Below are 21193 nucleotides of genomic sequence, written 5' to 3'. Positions count from 1 at the left end.
GATTTTTAATAAACCCTGTTTGATCGTCTGAAATTATCTTGGGAAGGGGACGTTCTAAACAGCATGCAAGCACTTTAGCCAAAGTTTTCACATCCACATTCAAAAGTGAGATGGGGCGATACGATCCACATTGAGTCGGGTCCTTGTCCTTTTTAAGAAGTAGTGAAATAGATGCCTGTGAAAGAGTAGGGAGTAAGGAACCATTCCCCAAAGATTCCTGAAACACTTCTAGAAGGACCGGTATGAGATTAAATTTCTTATAAAATTCTATTGGATAACCATCAGGACCTGGGGACTTACCACTCTGCATAGCCATAATGGCATTATTAATCTCTTCCTGTCCAAGAGCCCGATCTAGGTTCTCCACCTCCTCTGGTTCAAGAGTTGGTATTTCCAAATTATCTAAAAAACATTCCATATTTGTTTTATCTGAGAGGAACTCTGAGGCATACAGAGAGGAATAAAAAGTTGCAAAGATGTTATTAATCTCTTTTGGATTGCTTGTCAAGTTTTGGTGCGTGTCTCTTATCTGGGGAATAAGTCGTGATGCAGCTTGACGCTTCAACTGATGAGCCATAAGCCGGCTCGCCTTGTCACCATATTCATAATAGAGGCCACGTGTCTTAAGAATTAATCGTTAGAACATAGAACATAGAATAGTACAGCACAGTACAGGCCCTTCGGCCCACAATGTTGTGCCGACCCTCAAACCCTGCCTCCCATATAAGTCCCCACCTTAAATTCCTCCATATACCTGTCTAGTAGTCTCTTAAACTTCACTAGTGTATCTGCCTCCACCACTGACTCAGGCAGTGCATTCCACGCACCAACCACTCTCTGAGTAAAAAACTTTCCTCTAATATCCCCCTTGAACTTCCCACCCCTTTCCTTAAAGCCGTGTCCTCTTGTATTGAGCAGTGGTGCCCTGGGGAAGAAGCGCTGGCTATCCACTCTATCTATTCCTCTTAGTATCTTGTATACCTCTATCATGTCTCCTCTCATCCTCCTTCTCTCCAAAGAGTAAAGCCCTAGCTCCCTTAATCTCTGATCATAATGCATACTTTCTAAACCAGGCAGCATCCTGGTAAGTCTCCTCTGTACCCTTTCCAATACTTCCACATCCTTCCTATAGTGAGGTGACCAGAACTGGACACAGTACTCCAAGTGTGGCCTAACCAGAGTTTTATAGAGCTGCATCATTACATCGCGACTCTTAAACTCTATCCCTCGACTTATGAAAGCTAACACCCCATAAGCTACCCTATCCACCTGTGAGGCAACTTTCAGGGATCTGTGGACATGTACCCCGAGATCCCTCTGCTCCTCCACACTACCAAGTATCCTGCCATTTACTTTGTACTCTGCCTTGGAGTTTGTCCTTCCAAAGTGTACCACCTCACACTTTTCCGGGTTGAACTCCATCTGCCACTTCTCAGCCCACTTCTGCATCCTGTCAATGTCTCTCTGCAATCTTTGACAATCCTCTACATTATCTACAACACCACCAACCTTTGTGTTGGCTACAAACTTGCCAACCCACCCTTCTACCCCCACATCCAGGTCGTTAATAAAAATCATGAAAAGTAGAGGTCCCAGAACAGATCCTTGTGGGACACCACTAGTCACAATCCTCCAATCTGAATGTACTCCCTCCACCACGACCCTCTGCCTTCTGCAGGCAAACCAATTCTGAATCCACCTAGCAAGACTTCCCTGGATCCCATGCCTTCTGACTTTCTGAATAAGCCTACCGTGTGGAACCTTGTCAAATGCCTTACTAAAATCCATATAGGTCACATCCACTGCACTACCCTCATCTTTATGCCTGGTCACCTCCTCAAAGAACTCTATCAGGCTTGTTAGACACGATCTGCCCTTCACAAAGCCGTGCTGACCGTCCCCGATCAGACCATGATTCTCTACATGCCTATAGATCCTATCTCTAAGAATCTTTTCCAACAGCTTTCCCACCACAGACATAAGGCTCACTGGTCTATAATTACCCGGAATATCGCTACTACCTTTTTTGAACAAGGGGACAACATTCGCCTCCCTCCAATCCTCCGGTACCATTCCCGTGGACAACGAGGACATAAAGATCCTAGCCAGAGGCACAACAGTCTCTTCTCTCACCTCGTGGAGCAGCCTGGGGATTATTCCGTTAGACCCCGGGGACTTATCTGTCCTAATGTATTTTAACAACTCCAACACCTCCTCTCCCTTAATATCAACATGCTCCAGAACATCAACCTCACTCATATTGTCCTCACCATCATCAAGTTCCCTCTCATTAGTGAATACCGAAGAGAAGTATTCATTGAGGACCTCGCTCACTTCCACAGCCTCCAGGAACATCTTCCCACCTTTATCTCTAATTGGTCCTACCTTCACTCCTGTCATCCTTTTTTTTTCACATAATTGAAGAATGCCTTGGGGTTTTCCTTTACCCTACTCGCCAAGGCCTTCTCATGCCCCCTTCTTGCTCTTCTCAGCCCCTTCTTGAGCTCCTTTCTTGCTTCCCTATGTTCCTCAATTGACCCATCTGATCCTTGCTTCCTAACCCTCATGTATGCTGCCTTCTTCCACCTGACTAGATTTTCCACCTCACTTGTCACCCATGGTTCCTTCACCCTACCATTCTTTATCTTCCTCACCGGACAAATTTATCCCTAACATCCTGCAAGAGATCTCTAAACATCGACCACGTGTCTATAGTACATTTCCCTGCAAAAACATCATCCCAATTAACACCCGCAAGTTCTAGCCTTATAGCCTCATAATTTGCCTTTCCCCAATTAAAAACTTTCCTGTCCTCTCTGATTCTATCCTTTTCCATGATAATGCTAAAGGCCAGGGAGCGGTTGTCACTGTCCCCCAGATGCTCACCCACTGTGAGATCTGTGACCTGACCCGGTTCATTACCTAGTACTAGATCTAGTATGGCATTCCCCCTGGTCGGCCTGTCCACATACTGTGACAGAAATCCGTCCTGGACACACTTAACAAACTCTGCCCCATCTAAACCCTTGGAACTAATCAGGTGCCAATCAATATTAGGGAAGTTAAAGTCACCCATGATAACAACCCTGTTATTTTTGCACCTTTCCAAAATCTGCCTCCCAATCTGCTCCTCTGTATCTCTGCTGCTACAAGGGGGCCTATAGAATAGCCCCAACAGAGTAACTGCTCCCTTCCTGTTCCTGACTTCCACCCATACTGACTCAAAAGAGGATCCTGCTACATTACCCACCCTTTCTGTAGCTGTAATAGTATTCCTGACCAGTAATGCCACCCCTCCTCCCCTTTTTCCGCCCTCTCTATCCCTTTTAAAGCACTGAAATCCGGGAATATTGAGAATCCATTCCTGCCCTGGTGCCAGCCAAGTCTCTGTAATGACCACTACATCATAATTCTATGTATGTATCCAAGATCTCAGTTCATCACCTTTGTTCCTGATGCTTCTTACATTGAGGTACACACATTTCAGCCCTTCTACCTTACTGTCTGATAGGTTTGTAGATAGAAGATTAAACTTTGCTTGCAAATCAGCCCGGCTTTTATATAATTCCGCGGTGGGTGCCTCAGAGTATTTTCTATCCAGGTCCAAAATAGATTGCAATAACACTTGCATTTCCTTCCTACGCTCTTTATTGGCATGTGAAGTATAAGATATTATTTGACCCCTCAAGTAAGCTTTTAAAGTTTCCCAAAGTAAAGAGTACAATACCGACTCAGTTTTGTTAGTCTCGAAGAATGTCTCAATGTTAGCCGATATATAACTACAAAATTTCTCATCCCCTAGGGCAAGACCTATCAAGCAGTGGGTCAATAGCACAGTACAAATCTCCGGAAAAGATTAGGTTATGTGTATTCAGGTTAGGTATTAATGACAAAACCTTATTTGCAAATTGGACTTCGTCCCAATTAGGGGCATAAACATTTACCAAAATGACAGGTATCTGAAAGAGAGAGCCAGAGACTATAATAAAGCGACCATTAGGGTCACTGATTACATCAGATGGTGTGAACTGCATTCTTTTGGTGACTAATATTGCCACCCCCCACCAGACCTACTATTAAATCTGGAATGAAAAACCTGACTAATCCATGCTTTACGAAGTCTATTATGGTCCTCCACTCTTAAATGTGTCTCTTGTAGAAATAGTATATCTGCTTTTAATTGTTTTAGATGAGAGAAAACTATAGCTCTTTTAACCGGACCATTGAGCCCCTTTACATTCCAAGAAATAAACCTCACAGGGTGGCCTCCATCAGCATCACCCATGTTAAGCATATCAAAAGACACGCAGGGCCTACAATCCAAAACAGTGTGAGGGCATAAGTTGCACACAACAACGCACAATGACAAGGAAGTCTGATCAATCCGTAACACACAAAAGAATAAACTGCCATGGTAATCCCCCAAATCACTCCCTCCACCCCTTTACACAAGCAACAAAAACACCCAATTAACCCCCGAAACCTAGATCTACCTCCCCAATTGAGGATGATCGCAGGCAGTACCCAACAAAAAACTTACAAGGCGTTCCCCATACAGCCCAACTTTCAATCTAATCTAGGGTGGCTCCCCTCCTTAAAGTTTATCCTATCACTTATACTACCTTTAAAATAACATATAGGCTAAAGATGACACAGGTCAAGCTAAGCATTAAAAACAAAAAAACACTAGGCAACTTAAACGCCTGAGATACAAATCCCAAATATTTACATTTTGCTGGTTGAAAGTTTTTGTTAATCAGTTTCGGCAGCAAAGCAGTTCGACCCGATCGCATTCCACAATTTAAACTGGAAAAAATGAACAAAGAAGTGGATTGCGAAAATTAAGTTTGCCTTGGCAGGAGGCCCCTTCAATGCTGCATGAATAACCTATAAAAAAGTCATTGCTCTTCTCGTTCTTGTTCTCCCCAGTGCGAATGGTAAAACTCTTTGGCCGCCCCTGGTGTATGAAAATAATGCTTTTTACCTTCATGCACGACCTGAAGCTGGGCGGGATACAAGAGGCCAAATCTGACCCCTTTCCCATAAAGCAGGGATTTCACCTCCTTGAAAGCTGCTCGTTTTTTACCCAGCTCCGCACTAAAATCTTCACTAAAATCTTGGGGTTAGAGGATCAGAGTGGAATGGATGGGGTTTGGCAAAGAGTGGAAGAGTTGGAGATGGGGTAAAAGATAAGTGGATGAGATTGGGGTAGAGAAAGGAGTGGGTGGACAGAGAGGAATGATTAGGGATGGGGGGTCAGAGGAATGATTGGGTTTGGGGTCAGTGAGAAGTGGTTGGGTTTGGAGCATCAGAGAGGAGTGGATGGGGTTGAGGAAAGAGTGGAAGTATTGGCATTGAGGGACAGAGATGAGAATTTAGGTGGGAACAGAGAGAAGTGGTTGGGTTTGGGGTCCATAGAGATCTAGTTGGTATTGGTGGAAAGAGTGGAAGGATTGGGATTGAGAGACAGATAGGAGTGGTTGGGGTTAGTTGATGGAGAGAAATGGTGGGTATGTGGGACAGCAGTGGTTGGGGTTGCAGGGCAGAGAGAATGGGTTGGGTTAGGGGACAGAGGATGGGTTGGTGGACAGAGGATTGGATGGTGTTGGGGAAAGAGAGGATGGGTTGGGGTTGGAAGACAGAGAAGAATGGTTGGTGTTGAGGGACAGGGGGTGGTTGGGTTTGGGCTATAAAGAGAAGTGGTGGGATTGAGGTACAGAGAGAAGTGGTTGGAATTGGGTGGAGAGAGAGGAGTGATTGGGGTTGAGGAATAGAGAGGACAGCTTGGGGTGGAGACAGAGGGAAAAGATTTGGTTTCGGGTACAGAGAGGAGTGGTTGGGGATGGGGCCAGGGAGGAATGGATGGGTTTGGTGTACAGAGAGAAGTATTTGGGATTGGAGGAGAGAGAGGAGGGGTTAGAGTTGTGGGAATAGAGAGGAGTTTTGGGTTTGGGGGACAGAGATTATGGGGGATAGAGTGGAGTGGTTGGGGTTGGGCGATAGAATGGAGTTGTTGGGTTTGGAGGACAGAGAAGAGTGGTTCGCAGTGCAGCACAGAGAGGAGTGGTTGGGGGCAAGAAAGGATTGGTTCAGGTTGAGGGACAGAGGAGTGATTGGGGTTGGAGGAAAGAGGAATGGTTGTGATTGGGGACAGAGAGGAGTGGTTGAAGATGGAGGACAGAGAGGAGTGGTTGGATATGGGGACAGAGAGGAATGGTTGGGCTTGTGTGATTGAAGGATAGGGGGACAGAAAGAAGGCATTAGGGGACAGTGAGAAGTGGTTGTGGTTGGAGGATAGTACTAGTTGGAGTTGAAAGGCCTAGAGGAATGGTTGGGGATGGGGAAAGAGAGGAAGTGTTGGATTTGGGGGAGAGAGAAGAACAGACGACATTGAAGGACAGAGGAGTGTGGTTAAGGTTGAGGGACAGACAGGGTGGGATGCAGTGGGAAGAGAGAAGAGATTGCTGTGTTTAGGGAACAGAGAGGAGTGGTTGGGGTTGGGAACAGAGAGGAGTTGTTAGGGTTAGAGACAGAGAGGAGTGGTTGGGGAAAGAGAGGAGTTGTTGGGGTTGGGGACAGAGAAGAGTTATTGGGGTTGGGGATAGAGGGGAGTGGTTGGGGTTGTGGATGGAGAGGAGGGTTAGGGACAGAAAGGAGTGGTTGAGGATGGGGGACAGAGAGGAGTGGTTAGGGATGGGTTACAGAGAAGAGTGGATGGGGTTGGGGAACGGAGCAGAGTGATTTGAAATGGGGGACAGAGAGGAATTGTTGGGGTTAGAGGACAGTGAGGAGGGTTGGGGGAATGAGAGGAATAGTTGGGGTTGGGGACAGAGGGGAGTGGTTGACGGTGGTGGACAAAGATGAGTGTTCGAAATTGGGGACCATGGACGTGATTCAAAGAGGAAAAGCAACACCCCCTTCCCCGCACAACAAGAATGGCTATGCAATCATCAACCCCATAGCCTTCTTCCCCGTACAAAATGTCACAAGTACATTGGACCTCACATACCCCTCTCCCCGCATGAAAAAATCAACAAAAACACAACAAGAACATCAACTCCTATATCCCCTTTTTCTTGCACATAAAATACAAGAAAGAACAGGCAAAAACAGAGAGTATAAAAATCTATAAGACTGAGAAGAGTCCATAGTCCAAATCCATTTCTATATCCATATCCAAATTGCAGACAACCTCAGTAACCTCCTCTGGGCACAGCGACAGTGATACATTTTACCACAGCCACCCCTTTCTCCTACTCACTACTACCTTCTGGGTTAGTGCTGAATGATGGTTGTCCCAGTCTGCTTGAGCTGTCTTCACATGCGAGGACAGGCACATCCCTATTCCATCGGGGTATGAGTTCCGCTGGCTACCCTCACCTGCTTTAGCCCATCTGTTGAAGGGCTGTACCAGGTGCAGCCGCTGTCGCGTGCAAACAGCTACTTGGAGCCACGGGTGAGAGCAGAATGTGCGGTGGGGACCACAAGTGAGTGAGCTGCTCCAGACTGGACAGGATAAGCCCCTTCACCAGAGGTGCTATCCATCCCTGGATATCCATACAACCCAGTAGTGAAAAGGCTCCACCAAAATGAAGCAATATTAAATGCTCAAATATGAGCTGAGTTTCACCTTAGTTATATCACTTGTAAGTGCTGTGGCATGGTTTTCTAATAAACAGTTCCTAATACAGGGATATATTTTATATATAATATATATTTATTTATATCTAAATTCATGTAAAATCAAAGAGGGAAGATTATTGTTATTTGTGTATATCGAGACATATAGTGGAATATGTTTATGTCGATGACCAACGCAGTCCAACTATGTGCTGGAGGCAGCCCACAAGTGTCACCACACTTCTGGCGCCAATATAGCACACCCACATCTTACTAACTGTAACCTGTACAGCTTTGAAATGCGGGAGGAAACCCATGTGGTCAACGTACAAACTCCATGTGCTGGGTGGCGATGACATTACATACCCACTGTTGTAACTATGAACAAAGTCACTGGAAAAGACACTGAAGCTGGTGGATATGGAAGCCTTTATTCTCACCAAATGAGTATGCAGGCATCACATTTGAGAAGCTCTTGAAAGAAGAGACCTCTTTGACCCAATATTACACAACATTTTCATATGCTGAAGAGCAAAGGTAAGAGCAGAACAATTCTATAGTTACAATGTGTCTACAATGCTTCCTTTCAATTACATACTTTTTTCAAACACCTCCTTCTTCGTACCCTTACTCCAGACACCCAAAATGACCCTAGGCTGCATTCATGCAGATGCGGTCCAAGTGGAATGTTCCTTTGTTTGTGATTGAGCCCAACCTGCAGCTCCAGGAAGCCCATTATTCTGAGCTGTTTTAAATTCAATCTGCAATCCACATTCAAATCTGAAAATTGGTTGCTAGTGAAATTAATATTTGCTATATATCCTAACTGCAGAATACACCCTAACACCCACAACTCACTAACCCCAACCTGGACGTCGTTGAACTGTGGGGGGAAACCCATGTGGTCAATGTAGAAACTCCTTACAGACAGCAGCAGGAGTTGCTGGCGCTGTGAAGCATTATGCTAGCTGTGCCAAATAGCCTAGATTTTATTACTGAGTTGTGTGAAATCAGTTTTTGTTTTTGTCCTTGTAGCCTCACGAGGATGGGCCTCTGTACTTTCCAACTGTGACCATTATAAGCCTTGGCTCTCAAACTCTACTAGATTTCTATCAGCCCATTACAAAAGAAAATGAAAAGGGAGAGGTTAGTATCCTCTATCTTCATCATTGCTTTTTGCTATGTCATGTTTATATGATGGCGTTTTCAATAGTTCATCTCACCTGAATTTGACACAATGTCAAGATCATAGAACGTAGAAGAGTACAGCACAGAAAGAGGCCATTCAGCCCACAGTGTTGTGCCAAACCAGCTAAAAAGTAGATCAGAAACACCCAAGCACTAATCCCTACAACCTAGAACCATATCGCTCCTTCCTCCTCACTCCAAACCTCTCTTAAAGGCCTCTAATGTATTTGCCTCTACGACCATATCAGGCAGTGTATTCCAGGCATCCACCATTCTCTGAGTAAAAAAACTTACCCCTCACATCCCCCTTGACCCTACTCCCCCTCACATTCAACTCTGGGAAACAGATACTCTCTCTGTCTACTCTATCTATGCATCTCATAATCTTATAAATCTCTATCAGATCTCCACTCAGCCTCCACCACTCCAGAGAAAATAACCCAAGTTTATCCAGCCTCTCACAATAGCATATGGCCTCTAAACCAGACAGCATCCTGGTAAACCTCTTCTGCACCCTCTCCAGAGCCTCAACGTCCTTCCTATAGTGGGGCGACCAGAACTGTAAACAATATTCCAGGTGTGGCCTAACCAGAGTTTTATAAAGTTACATTCACCCTGTAGAGCCCGGTAAATGTTTTTCTCAATGTTCAGAGAGATCAGTTCCTGGACTTCTTCACCTTGTTGGTTTTTAATTCCACCCAAACTGATTTTACTTGTTTACTGTGCAAGACCTTTCAGTATTAACCAGTGTCTCTGAGAAACAGTGTGTATTGAATCAGACTGATACCTAGACTCTGTGTAGTGGGCACTAGTATGGTGCCACTTTCAACTGTGAAAATTACACCGTGAACTCAATTTACCCATAAAGTTTTCAGGCACATCCTATTCTTGTTGGCATCAAATAGTGCCCCGACTAACCCTAGTAATGCCAAGTAGCATAGCAGTCAGCGTGATGCTATTACAACTCGGGGTGTCGGAGTTCAGGGTCCAATTCTGACACCCTCTGTAAGAGATTTGTACGTCTTTCCTGTGTGTGAATGGGGTAGCACTGCGGCACAGTGGGTGGGTGGGTTGGCTCGGCACATGGATGGAAGGGAGATGAAGGGATATGGACACAGTGTAGATTGGACATGGATTAGCTTCGATAAATTTGAGGACCAAATTTGGTTTGGCACAACACTGATGGCCAAATGGCCTGTCCCTGGGCTGTACCATTCGATGTGCCACGATGATTCCACTGGACTGAGATGAGGATGAATTTCACCACCCAGAGGCTAGTGACTTTTCAGAATTCTATATCGAAGAAGGTTGTAAAATTGTTGAATATATTCAAGACAGATCCATAGTTGTATATGGTGACACACAGGCACTTTGATAATAAAATTTACTTTGAACTTTAACAATCTAGTTAGCGTTCCAATAACGTCCCAATTAGTGTAACTAAGTCGACAAAAGTATAACATCCAGTAAAAATTCAACCACACGTTCATGTACCCCAAGTTACAGACACTACCGGGCTAAATATTCTACAAACATACTTAGTTAAAGGTGTGCACAGAGCATACCTTCCCAGTGGCCATGTACACCACTTGCCTTAAACAAAGAAGTTTTTCAGGTTTTTCTGTTTTGTGAATGTCTGTTAAGAGTAAGAATTTCAGGATGTATACTGTATACACTCTGATATTAAATTGATGTTATTTCTGTGTGACCAAATAGGAAAGTACGATCTTTTTAAGTGTAAAATGTATTTGAAGAATATTGAATAAAGAATATTATGACTGCAAATTCAATACACAGATAATCAACAGCATGATGATCACAATGTGAGATTTTAATAATAATCCAGTAGTTTCAACCTATCCTTATGGTTTCTGAATAACTGGTACAAGGTATAAGATTTTTTTAATATAATATAGATTCCCCAAATCGGGGCCACATCAGCAGATTAAAGATTCGATTTTTTTGCCCCATTTACATCGAAGGGTTCAATTCCGATACCCTCTGTAAGCGATTTGTACGTCTTTCCTGTGATGTATGGGGTAGCGCTTCAGCACAGTGGGTGGGTGGCTTGGCTAGGCACATGAATGGAAGGGAGATGAAGGGATATGGGCACAGTGTAGTCCACTTCTGCACATATTCTCTGGTTTCAAGTATGTCTTTTGCCTCAATGACCATAGCAGTCAGTGGATGAGCTAACACCCACACCTCATGAGCCCTAACCTGTATGTCTTTGGTTTGTGGGAGGAAACCAGAGCACCTGGAAGAAACCCATGTGACTACAGGGAGAATGTCCAAACTCACTGCAGACAGCGGTGGGAAATGAAGCAAGTCACTGGTACAGTAATAGCATTATACTGTTGTGCTACACATTAATGATCCTGAGGATGTCAACCTCTGATTACTGGCCAGAGCCATTTCAACACTCAGTCTGGGAGTGCTGACTCAGGGACACTGTTGTATGTGCTGCCTCACTGGTGCTGTCGCCTAGTGACCTGATGCCCTTCTGAGGAGCTGAGGGGGAAATGGATCGGCCATGTTGAAATGGTGGAGTAGACTTGATGGGCCAAGTGGCCTAATTTTGCTTCTCTATCTCATGGTCTGTTTCACCACCACATGCACCCAGGTTCCCAAACGTAGTCGCCTATCCTCTCTCCACTTCTGCACATATTCTCTGGCTTCAAGCACCCGGATATTCAGCTGAGCTCCAAACCAAATGGTCTTCTGAAGATGGGAGTCAAACCTCTTCAGTGTTAGAGCTGCACTCACTACATTCACTCACAAAGAATCCCACTCTTATCTGAAGTAATGACAACTTGACTTCCAGCTGCAGAGGATGCAGAGGCATCAGAGGAGTTGAACCAAAGCGTTAAAAAATGCGAATTATGCTTCCAGTAACAACATAGGGCTGCCTGTGGACTCCAGCTCCGGATTGTTTGGGGGGTTTGCTCACGAAGGCTTCCCCATGAGTGGGTATAGCTGCAAGGCAGCAGGGGTTTGAGATGAAGTGTTTTTCTGCTCCCAGGTGAGTTGCCAACTACAGCTGATGAGCCCCATCTGCCCAAAATTTTTGTATATTTTTGTTGGGTTTATTTATAACTAATAATCACTGTTAAAAAGGCACTAGTTGTGGATAATAATAAGCATGAGAAATTCTGTAGATGCTCGAAATCCAAAGCAATACATACAAAATGCCAGAGGAAATCAACGGGTCACATAGCATTAATGGAAATGAATAAATAGCCATCATTTCAGAGTGTGGCCCTCCTTCAGGTCTGGAAAGGAAGAGGGAAGATGTCAGAATGTGAGGGGAGGGGTGGGGAAGGAGGGTAGCTCAAAGTTGATAGGGGGAGCCAGGTGGGTAGGAAGGAATCTGCTAAGAAAGGAGAGTGGACCATGGTAGAAAGGGAAGGAGGAGGTGATAGACAGGTGAGAGGAGGTAAGAGGTGAGAGTGAGGAATAGAAGAAGAGGGGAAGGGGATTTTTTTAACAGAAGGGGATGCCATCAGGTTGGAGGCTACCCAGTCGGAATATAAGTTGTTGCTCCACCCTGAGGATGGTCTCACCTTGACATGAGGTGGGTGTGGACTGACATGTTGGACTGCAGTGAGAATGGGTAAATGGAAAATAACCAAATTTTGTGATGTTAAAGATATACAAGTAACTAAATAATTTTTAACATCGACTGCTAAAATTCAAGAGGCTCCAGGTGATTTAGCGAGGGACAGCACAGAATTCATAGACATGGGGTGCAACCAGAATTCCAGTTGAAGCTGGTGAGATGTCGATGTCCTTGTGATCGATGACAGGCTTGAAGACAAAGCTCTGCAGGAGACTGGTCAAAAAAAGGAAGAGTTCCATGCGAGCCAAAGATTCTCCCAGGCACATTCTTTTCCCTGCAAGAGTACACAAATATTCTTGAAGAAAAATTTGTAAAAGGTTAGTTATGGTATTCAGCACATAATTACTTAAAATATATTTAAGTATATTAATGCGAGGAGGGAGGAGAAGATGGCGGCGCGACGCAGCGCGTGCGGCCGTTCCGAATGATATCGTATGTGTTAACTAGGCCATGCACAATCCTGATTTGATGGAGACAGCCGTGAGAAGCACAGAGGAACACCTGGAGTAACTTCTGAAATGCCGACTTCGCTGCCGCTGCTTCTGTGTGATCGAGAATCTCCGGAGGGGAAGGGCCCAAATCCTCGGCTTTGCCTATTGCCTGTTGCTGGGGCTGGGGTCGAAGCGCTCGGCAGAGATGGTGCTCGGTGTCAGAGAGCTGGTCGGAGGCTCGGAGTTTTTGGATGGACTCGGAGTCGGACTGTGGTCGGATGCTTCCAGGATGCCGCATCAGCAAGTTTGCGGCGCTGGAGGTTCATCGTCTGTGTGAGATGATGGGACTTTCGAGAGACTTTGAGATTTTTACCATGCCCATGATCTGTTCTTATCAAATTACGGTATTGCTTTGCACTGTTGTAACTATGTGTTATAATTATGTGGTTTTTGTTAGTTTTTAAGTTGGCTTGTCAAGTGTTTCTGTGATATTATTCTGGAAAAACATTGTATCATTTCTTAATACATGCATTACTAAATGACAATAAAAGAGGACTGCGTGTCCTCATAATCTAATCTAATGTAAAGTATTTATTCAGTTCATCAACCATTTCCCTGTCCCCCATTACTACCTCTCCAGCATCATTTTCCACCAGTCTGATATCTACTCTCATCTGTCATATACACTTTATATATCTGAAGAAACTTTTGGTATCCTCTTTAATATTATTGGCTACTTTACCTTCATATTCAATTTTCTTCTTTATGACATATTAGTTGACATCAGTTGGTATTTAAAAGTTACCCAATCCTGTAACTTCACAGTAATTTTTGTTTTATTATATGCCCTCTCTTTGGCTATTATGTTGGCTTTGGCTTCTCTTGTCAGCCATAGTTGCGTCATTCTGCCTTTAGAATACTTCTTCCTCTTCGGGACGTACATATTCTGTGCCTTCTGAATTGCCCCAGAAATTCCAGCCATTACTGTTCTGCTGTCATCCCTGCCAGTGTTCTTTACAAGTCAATTTGGCCAGCCCCTCTCTCGTGCCTCTGTAATTCCGTCTACTCCACTGTAATACGGGTACATATGGTTTTAGCTTCTCCTCAAATTGCAGGGTGAATTCTATCATATTATGATCACAGACTCCCATGGGTTCCTTTACCTTAATTTATGACCTGTTTTGTATTATTCTTTACAAACTGAATGTAAAACTTTTTGGATATTATAATCATTCTTCCTGAATGACTTTCTATTGATGTAGGGGATGCAAGTTGCTCGAATCTGGACTAAGAAATAAACACTGCAGGAATTCCTTCAGCATTTTGTTTCTTCAGAAGCAGATTTAATGTCAGCGGCATATGTTGTGAAATTTGTCGTCTTTGCGGCAGCAGTACAATAATAATAGAGAAAAATACATTAATTACAATAAGTGTTAAGTAGTGAAAAAGTAGTAAATTTAAAAATATTGTGGTTGTACTCGTGGGTTCACTGTCCATTGAAAAATCATATGGCAGAGGGGAAAAAGCTGTTCCTGAAACATTGAGGGTGTACCTTCAGGCTTCTATACCTCCTTCCTGATGTTAACAATGAGAAGAGGGCATGACCTGGGTGATGGGGGTCCTTAATGATGGTCTCCACCTTTCTGAGGCGTTGCTCCTTGAAGATATCCTGGATACTATGGAGGCTAGTGACCATGGTGAAGCTGACTGAGTTTACAGCTCTCTGCAGCTTACTTTGATCCTGCACGGCAGCAACATCCCATACCAGATGATGATGCTGCCAGTTAGAATGCTCTCCACAGTAGAAACTGTAGAAATTTGAGAATAGTTTTGGTGCCAGACCAAATTTCCTTAAACTCCTATTGAAATATAACCGCTATCTTGCCTTCTTATGAGCTGCATCAATATGTTGGGTCCAGGTTAGGCCTATTTTTAAAATTCATACATAGCTTATTTCTGATTGTTCTCGAACTAAATAGCTTACTAGCTGTGTCAGTATCACATTTAGGCCACAGCAAGTTGCTGCACAAGATTTCCTTTCCCACACTAAAAAGGACATTTATTTATTTGTTTAGTAATACGGTGCAGTGTCGGCCTTCTGACCCTTCGAGCCACACCACCCCAGCAACCTGTGACAACCCCGATTAACTTTGCCCCAATTACAGGAATATTTACAATTACCAATTAACCTACCTGGTATAACTTTGGACAATGAGAGGAAACCAGAGCACCGGGGGGAAAACTCGTGCATTCCACTGGGAGGACGTACAGAGACTTCTCACAAAACGGCACCAGAATGGAACTCTGAACCTCAGAACACCCAGTCTGTAATGGTGATGTGCAAAATGCTACACTACTGTGGAGCCCAAATTCATCAACCAGTTCATTTTTTAGTCACTTCATAGCTGGCATTATTGAACTAACTCTTAAAATTCCACTTTACTGAATTACTAAAATTTAAATTCTGCTGCTCTCATGGTTGGATCCAAACTCAAATTCCAAATCAATAACCTAGATCACCAGCTACTAACACAGTAATCAATAACCAATATATTCTGCCCTTGTCTCCTGGTTCCATCATCGGGGACCCCCACCACCCAGATCATGCTCTCTTCTCGCTGCTGCCATCAGGAAGAAGATACAAGAGACTCTGGACTCATACCATAAGATTCAGGAACAGTTGTTATCCCCCAACCATCAGGCTCTTGAACCAAAGGGGAAAACTTCACTTGCCCAGTCATTGAAGTATTGAAATGTTCCCACAACCAATGTACTCACTTTCAAGGACTCTTCATCTCATGCTCTGAATATTTAATGCTTATTTATTTATTATTATTAAATTTAATTATTTTTGTATTTGCAGAGCTTCTTGTCTTCTGTACTGTAGTTCAACATCCCAGTTAGGCAGTCTTTCATTGATTCTGTTATGGTTATAATTCTATAGATTTATTGTCTATGCCAGTAAGTGAATGAATTTCAGAGTTGTAAATGGTGATATGTATATGCTTTGATTATAAAATTTACTTTGAACTTGTGATTCATCATGGAATACACCTTTGAGAAACTACAAACATACTTATGTGATGTTTCTTAAATTAAATTGGAAAACTCAGAAATCTTACACGCTGGGTATATTCTAGAAATATGGAATATAGAAAATAATAATTTCAACAATATCCAGTGTTTAGATCTGAATATGTATTGTAGATTGAATTTAAAATGCAGCACAGAACAATGGTCTTCCAGGAACCAACTGGGGTTGATTTTAATCCAGGAAACACGCCGTTGACCTGACGTGCTTGTATATGGATGAATACAACCGAGAGGCAATGGTGATTACTATTCAATCTATGGTGTCAGGAGTGTTGGTGTGAAGACTTAGGTGTTTAAAATTAATACTTATTTATTGTTTGATTGAGATACTGCACGGAATAGACCCTTACGAGCTGTTTCACCCAGCAATCCCCAATTTAATCCCAGCCTAATCATGAGACCATTTACAATGACCAATTAACCTACTAACCAGTAAGTCTTTGGACTGTGGGAGGAAACACACGCCATCATGGGCAGAATATACAAACTCCTTACAGACAGCAGCGGGATTTGGATCCGAGCCACTGGTACTGGAAATCATTGTGCTAACCACACAGTAACATTCCGCCCTAAATGAAGCATTGTCAACCCAAAGTATTGAAGTAAACAATGTTATTGTAAATATCGAAACTCTATTGAGTTACTATTGATCTTAAGGGTATCAAACTGTGATGTACTTTGAGTTCAGAGGCCTATTCTTCTCAGAGTGTCTCCAGTATAATGACCTGCTGCTTGCTTTGAGGGGTAAAGACTTCTATATCCACCAGCTTCAATGTCTCTCTGGTAACTTCATTCACAGTCACAACACTGGGTAATCCTTGCTGTGTGATTTTTGTGTGTGCTGAAGTGAACAATCTACTCCTGCTTCAGTATAAAGGGATCTCCTCACACACACTTTGATGTTTAGCTCTGTCTGACTCCAGTTGGAGTAATGTGCCCAGAGTCAGCACCTCAGTTTAGGAAGGTCCACAGAAAGCAGCAAGTCTGATGATTGCGATCGTTTTGGGTTTCAGCAAAGAATTGTGACATATATATACACTTCAACAATAAAATTTACTTTGAACTTTGACTTATTCTGCGATCACCCTTTTCTTGGGTGGAGAGCAACAGCAGCCTGTTATGCCGTTGGCGTTTAGGATCACAATGAAGTTCCTCCACCTTTGATACTGTTCAGGGCTTCCTTCATCATGTCAGTAGCTCAGTTTTCACTACTGTCATGCAAGTCCCTGGTGAAGACTCAGGAATACTGACGCACTCAGATGTAGAAGGATTCTTCATTGCTATTTCTGTTTTAGAACATAGGACCTTAAGACATAGGATCAGAATTAGGCTAATTGGCCCATCAAGTCCGCTCCACCATTCAATTGTCTATCAGTTTTCATTACCGGTCAGAGTTGTTAGCCCTGAGTTGAACCCCGGAACCTAAAGGATTGGTGGACTGCTGTTAGTCTGGCCTCTGCCCTTTAACCTGTTTGACATGGGTGACCCTACCCAGAGGCAAAGCATAAAGTTCTTACTCCAGCCAATATAGATCTCCGGGTCATTGAGGCATGCAAGCCTCCAAACGCTATGAGAAGGTTGTGGTTCTCTTGCAGGTGGGCAGAGAGGACAGGCAATATAATAAATAAGTGTATATGTATACCTGCTGAGAATGCCACGAAATTTTCACTCTTTTTGAAACATCCATTTTCATCAAGGAAATGGTTTGCGTTAAATGATTCTGGTGACTCCCAGTGGCTGTTGTCTTTCAGAACAGAGGAAAGGACAGGGATCACAAGCATGCCCTAAACACAGAAACAAGTTGAGACATGGTTATGATCAAAAATTATGTTAGATGCACAAAGCAGCAATTATGTCAACACATTAAAAGAATGGCTGATGACATTATACATCCCAGAAACGATGTACTGCAGTGGCTGATGTGGTATTGATCCTCAGAGCACAGCTCAAGCTGGTAACGCCTGACATACAGGGATAGACAAGCACGTTCATTTCTCAATTGCGAGGAGCTTTCGGACTATTCAGGTGGTGTTTAGTATTGTGGCTTTCTGGAGATTTACATGAATATTGCTGTGTAGGACTAATTGTTTAATGCTATTGTGTAGTGACTGGGATGATACCAGCTGTAGATATTACTATTGGGACAATGTATACTCTGTTCATGTTCCATTGTCTTTCAATTTCCTCTTTTAATTCACTGTTTTTCTGTATGTTGTGTGTGTTTAGAATCCATTAAGTTGTGCTTGTTTGTTTATCCTGTATCATTATATTATTATTTATAGAGCACGTTTCATACAGGTGATGTAGCTCAGAGTGCTTTACAATGGGTTCAAGTGGAGACCATAATACAGTTGAAGTCAGAAGTTTACATACACCTTAGCCAAATACATTTAAACTCAGTTTTTCACAATCCCTCACATTTAATCATAGAAAATATTCCCTGTCTTTGGTCTCAGAATACAAGGTTGTCCCTTTAGAACAGAGATGAGGAGGTCTATCTTTTGCCAGAGGGTGGGGAATCCGGAATGCATCGCCACAGGTGGCTGTGGAGGCCAAGTCATTGGGGACAGTTAAAATGGAGGTCGACAGGTTGTTGATCAGTCAGGGTGTCAACGATGATGGGGGTGGGGGGGTGGGGGGTGCGTGCGGAGTCAGGAGAATGTTTTTGGGAGGGATAATAAATCAGCCAAATGGCCTGACTCTGCTCCAATTTCTTGTGCTCTTTCAGTGAACTACATACTAATATTGCAAAGCCCTACCATTTACTGCATACCCCAATATACTGGAGATTATTCCACCTCCTGGAGTGTATGGGATGTCCAGGGAGGGGTAGCACCTCTAGTGAAGGGATTTGTCGTGTCCATTCCGGGGCAGCTCCCTCATCTTTGGCCCCTACTGGACACTCTGCTCCCACCTGTGGCTCCAAGTAACGGACCTCATGTGACAGCAGCCACATCCCGGTACACCACTTCAACAGGCTGGCTAAAGCAGGCAAGGGTAGCCAGCAGCCTCATACCCTGGTGAGACAGAGACAGGCCTGTCCTAGTTTGCAAAATCAGCTCCAGCGGACTGGGCAGGTAAGACCTACAGTGTGATCCAATGCCCATGAAGGCGATACTTTAATGCTGCCTGAAGAATGAAGACATGACGAGGCACAGAAGATGTCATGGTCATCCACTCCAACCAAGGAAGACACCAGCTTGTGCTGTTTGCTCATATCACTGAACCCAGACTTTTGAGGTTGATAGAATGGAACAGACCCAGTGCAACGGCTTCTCCACTTTAAAAACTCTCCCACACAGGTCTCCTGTCGTCATCGGACAGGATGGACAAACACCACCATTCCTCCTCAGCAACAAGCAGGTTAAGGACACTGTACTTTTTAAAGTACAGAATAGCTGGCACGTGATCATTTAATTTTTGGTTTGATGTTATTACAAATAATACAAATAAAACATTATATTGATCTTGCCTCTGACCTTGGGTATCAAATATCCTCGGAAGTTCACATCACTTGTTGTCACGCGTGGAAAGCTCAGAGGAGCGATGTCGATGTATCGCTGGACCTCGTGGATGACCGCATCAGTGTACGGCATCTTCGCCCGATCCTCAATTGCCGGTCTTCGATGAGATCCAATCACATCATCAATCTCACTGTGAATCTTCTCTGGGAGAGGAAGATAAGCAAATTTTGTTTCACACATTCCATTTACCAACATTTCCCAACTCGTCATATTGGTCAATATCGTCTGATTTTACACTCAATAGTCACTTTATTAGACACACCTGCTCATTAGTGCAAATTTAGGATGACGAGAGAGACAATTTGAGACTCTGCAAACGTCTGTAAGGAGTTTGTACGTCCTCCGCAAGTCCGTGTCTCTCACGCTGTATCTTCACAGGCAAGCTCAGGATCACACAGACAACTGGAAGGGTTAAGTAAAGCTAGGAATTTTATTAATAAACTAATCAGTTGAACTTATAAGGTCTTGGATAACCCGTGATAACTCGTCCAGAACTCCACTAGGCAGGGATCAAGACAACGGAGACCTGAGAGGATGGCACTACCCCTTTAAATACATTCCAGTGCACAAAAAAATCTGTGCCCAGCTGATAAACCACCAGGCTAATTACAGGGTTAACCAGTAACTATTCTAATAAGAGACAAAAGTCCAAGGACACTTAACTGGACACCTGCAAAGTCTTGAAGAATTAATTGGAAGTATCCAAGGACAATTGCAACTTAACTGTAAACTGGGGAAGATCTAACAATATCACATAAAAACCCCGAAGCGCATTAATACAGATAATTATAATTAATAAAACACAGAGAATACAAAAAAAAACTCAGATCCCTCAAAGAACTCTACCAATGACCCAAGGTTGTGAGAGTGTGGGTTTCCTCTGGGTGCTCTGGTTTCTCCCACATCCCAAAGACGTACAGGGTAGAGGGATAATTAGTCACATGGGTGTAACAGTAGTGTGGATTAGTTGGACCAGAAGGGCCTGTTACCGTGTTGTAGCTCTAGATAAACGATGACTGTGTGGCTCAGCACAACTCCACTACTGTATTCAAGTTTGCTGACGTGGATCCAGTCAAAGGCAGTGATGAATCAGCAGTCAGGAGGGAGATTGAAAACGTGGCTGAGTGCTGTCATAACAACAACCTCTCACTCAATGTCAGTACGACCAAGGAAATGATTATAGACTTCAGGAGAGGGAAACCAAATGTACATCAGCCGATCTTCACTGGAGAGTCAGAGCTGGAGAGGGTTAGGATCTCTGAATTCCTGGCTGTTACTGTTTCAGAGGACCTGTCCTGGACAGGAAAGTGCAATTGCAAGAAAGCACGGCAGTGCCTCTACTTCCTTTGGAGTCTGCGGGGACTCAGGATGACATCTAAAACTTTGACAAACTTCTTTAGATGTGCAGTGGAGAGTGTACTGACTGACTGTATGGAAATACCAATACCTCTGAATGGAAAAACCTACAAAACATAATGGATTTGGCTTAGAATATCACGGGTAAAGCCCTCACAACCACTGAGCACATCGACATGAAACACTGCTGTAGGTAAACAGCATCCATCATCAGAGATCCCCAACTCCCAGGCCATGCTCCCTTCTCGCTTCTGCCACCAGGTAGAAGGTGCAAAAGCCTCGGAACTCACACCACCAGGTTCAAGAACAGTTACTACCCCTCAACCATCAGGCTCTTGATCAAAAGGAGATAACTACACTCA

The 21193-nt window shown here is 43.7% G+C and overlaps 1 protein-coding gene across 1 annotated transcript in view; it reads right to left on the bottom strand.

The window, feature by feature from the left end:
• Nucleotides 1-10665: 10665 nt before the first annotated feature.
• The window catches only part of LOC140206182 (cytochrome P450 2C23-like), a 46214-nt gene continuing 35686 nt past the window's right edge, over nucleotides 10666-21193 (bottom strand). The window contains exons 8-10 of the mRNA XM_072274465.1: nucleotides 19431-19618; nucleotides 17594-17735; nucleotides 10666-12701 (exon numbers count right to left, since the gene is read on the bottom strand). Coding sequence (XP_072130566.1) covers nucleotides 12520-12701; nucleotides 17594-17735; nucleotides 19431-19618 — 512 coding nt within the window. The 3' untranslated portion in view covers nucleotides 10666-12519. The remainder of the gene's footprint in view (nucleotides 12702-17593; nucleotides 17736-19430; nucleotides 19619-21193) is intronic.

Source organism: Mobula birostris, chromosome 12, assembly GCF_030028105.1.
Source record: "Mobula birostris isolate sMobBir1 chromosome 12, sMobBir1.hap1, whole genome shotgun sequence".
NCBI classification, from domain to species: Eukaryota; Metazoa; Chordata; class Chondrichthyes; order Myliobatiformes; family Myliobatidae; genus Mobula; species Mobula birostris.
Note: the sequence above shows the minus strand (reverse complement) of the source record. Positions and strands in the feature narration are given on the sequence as shown.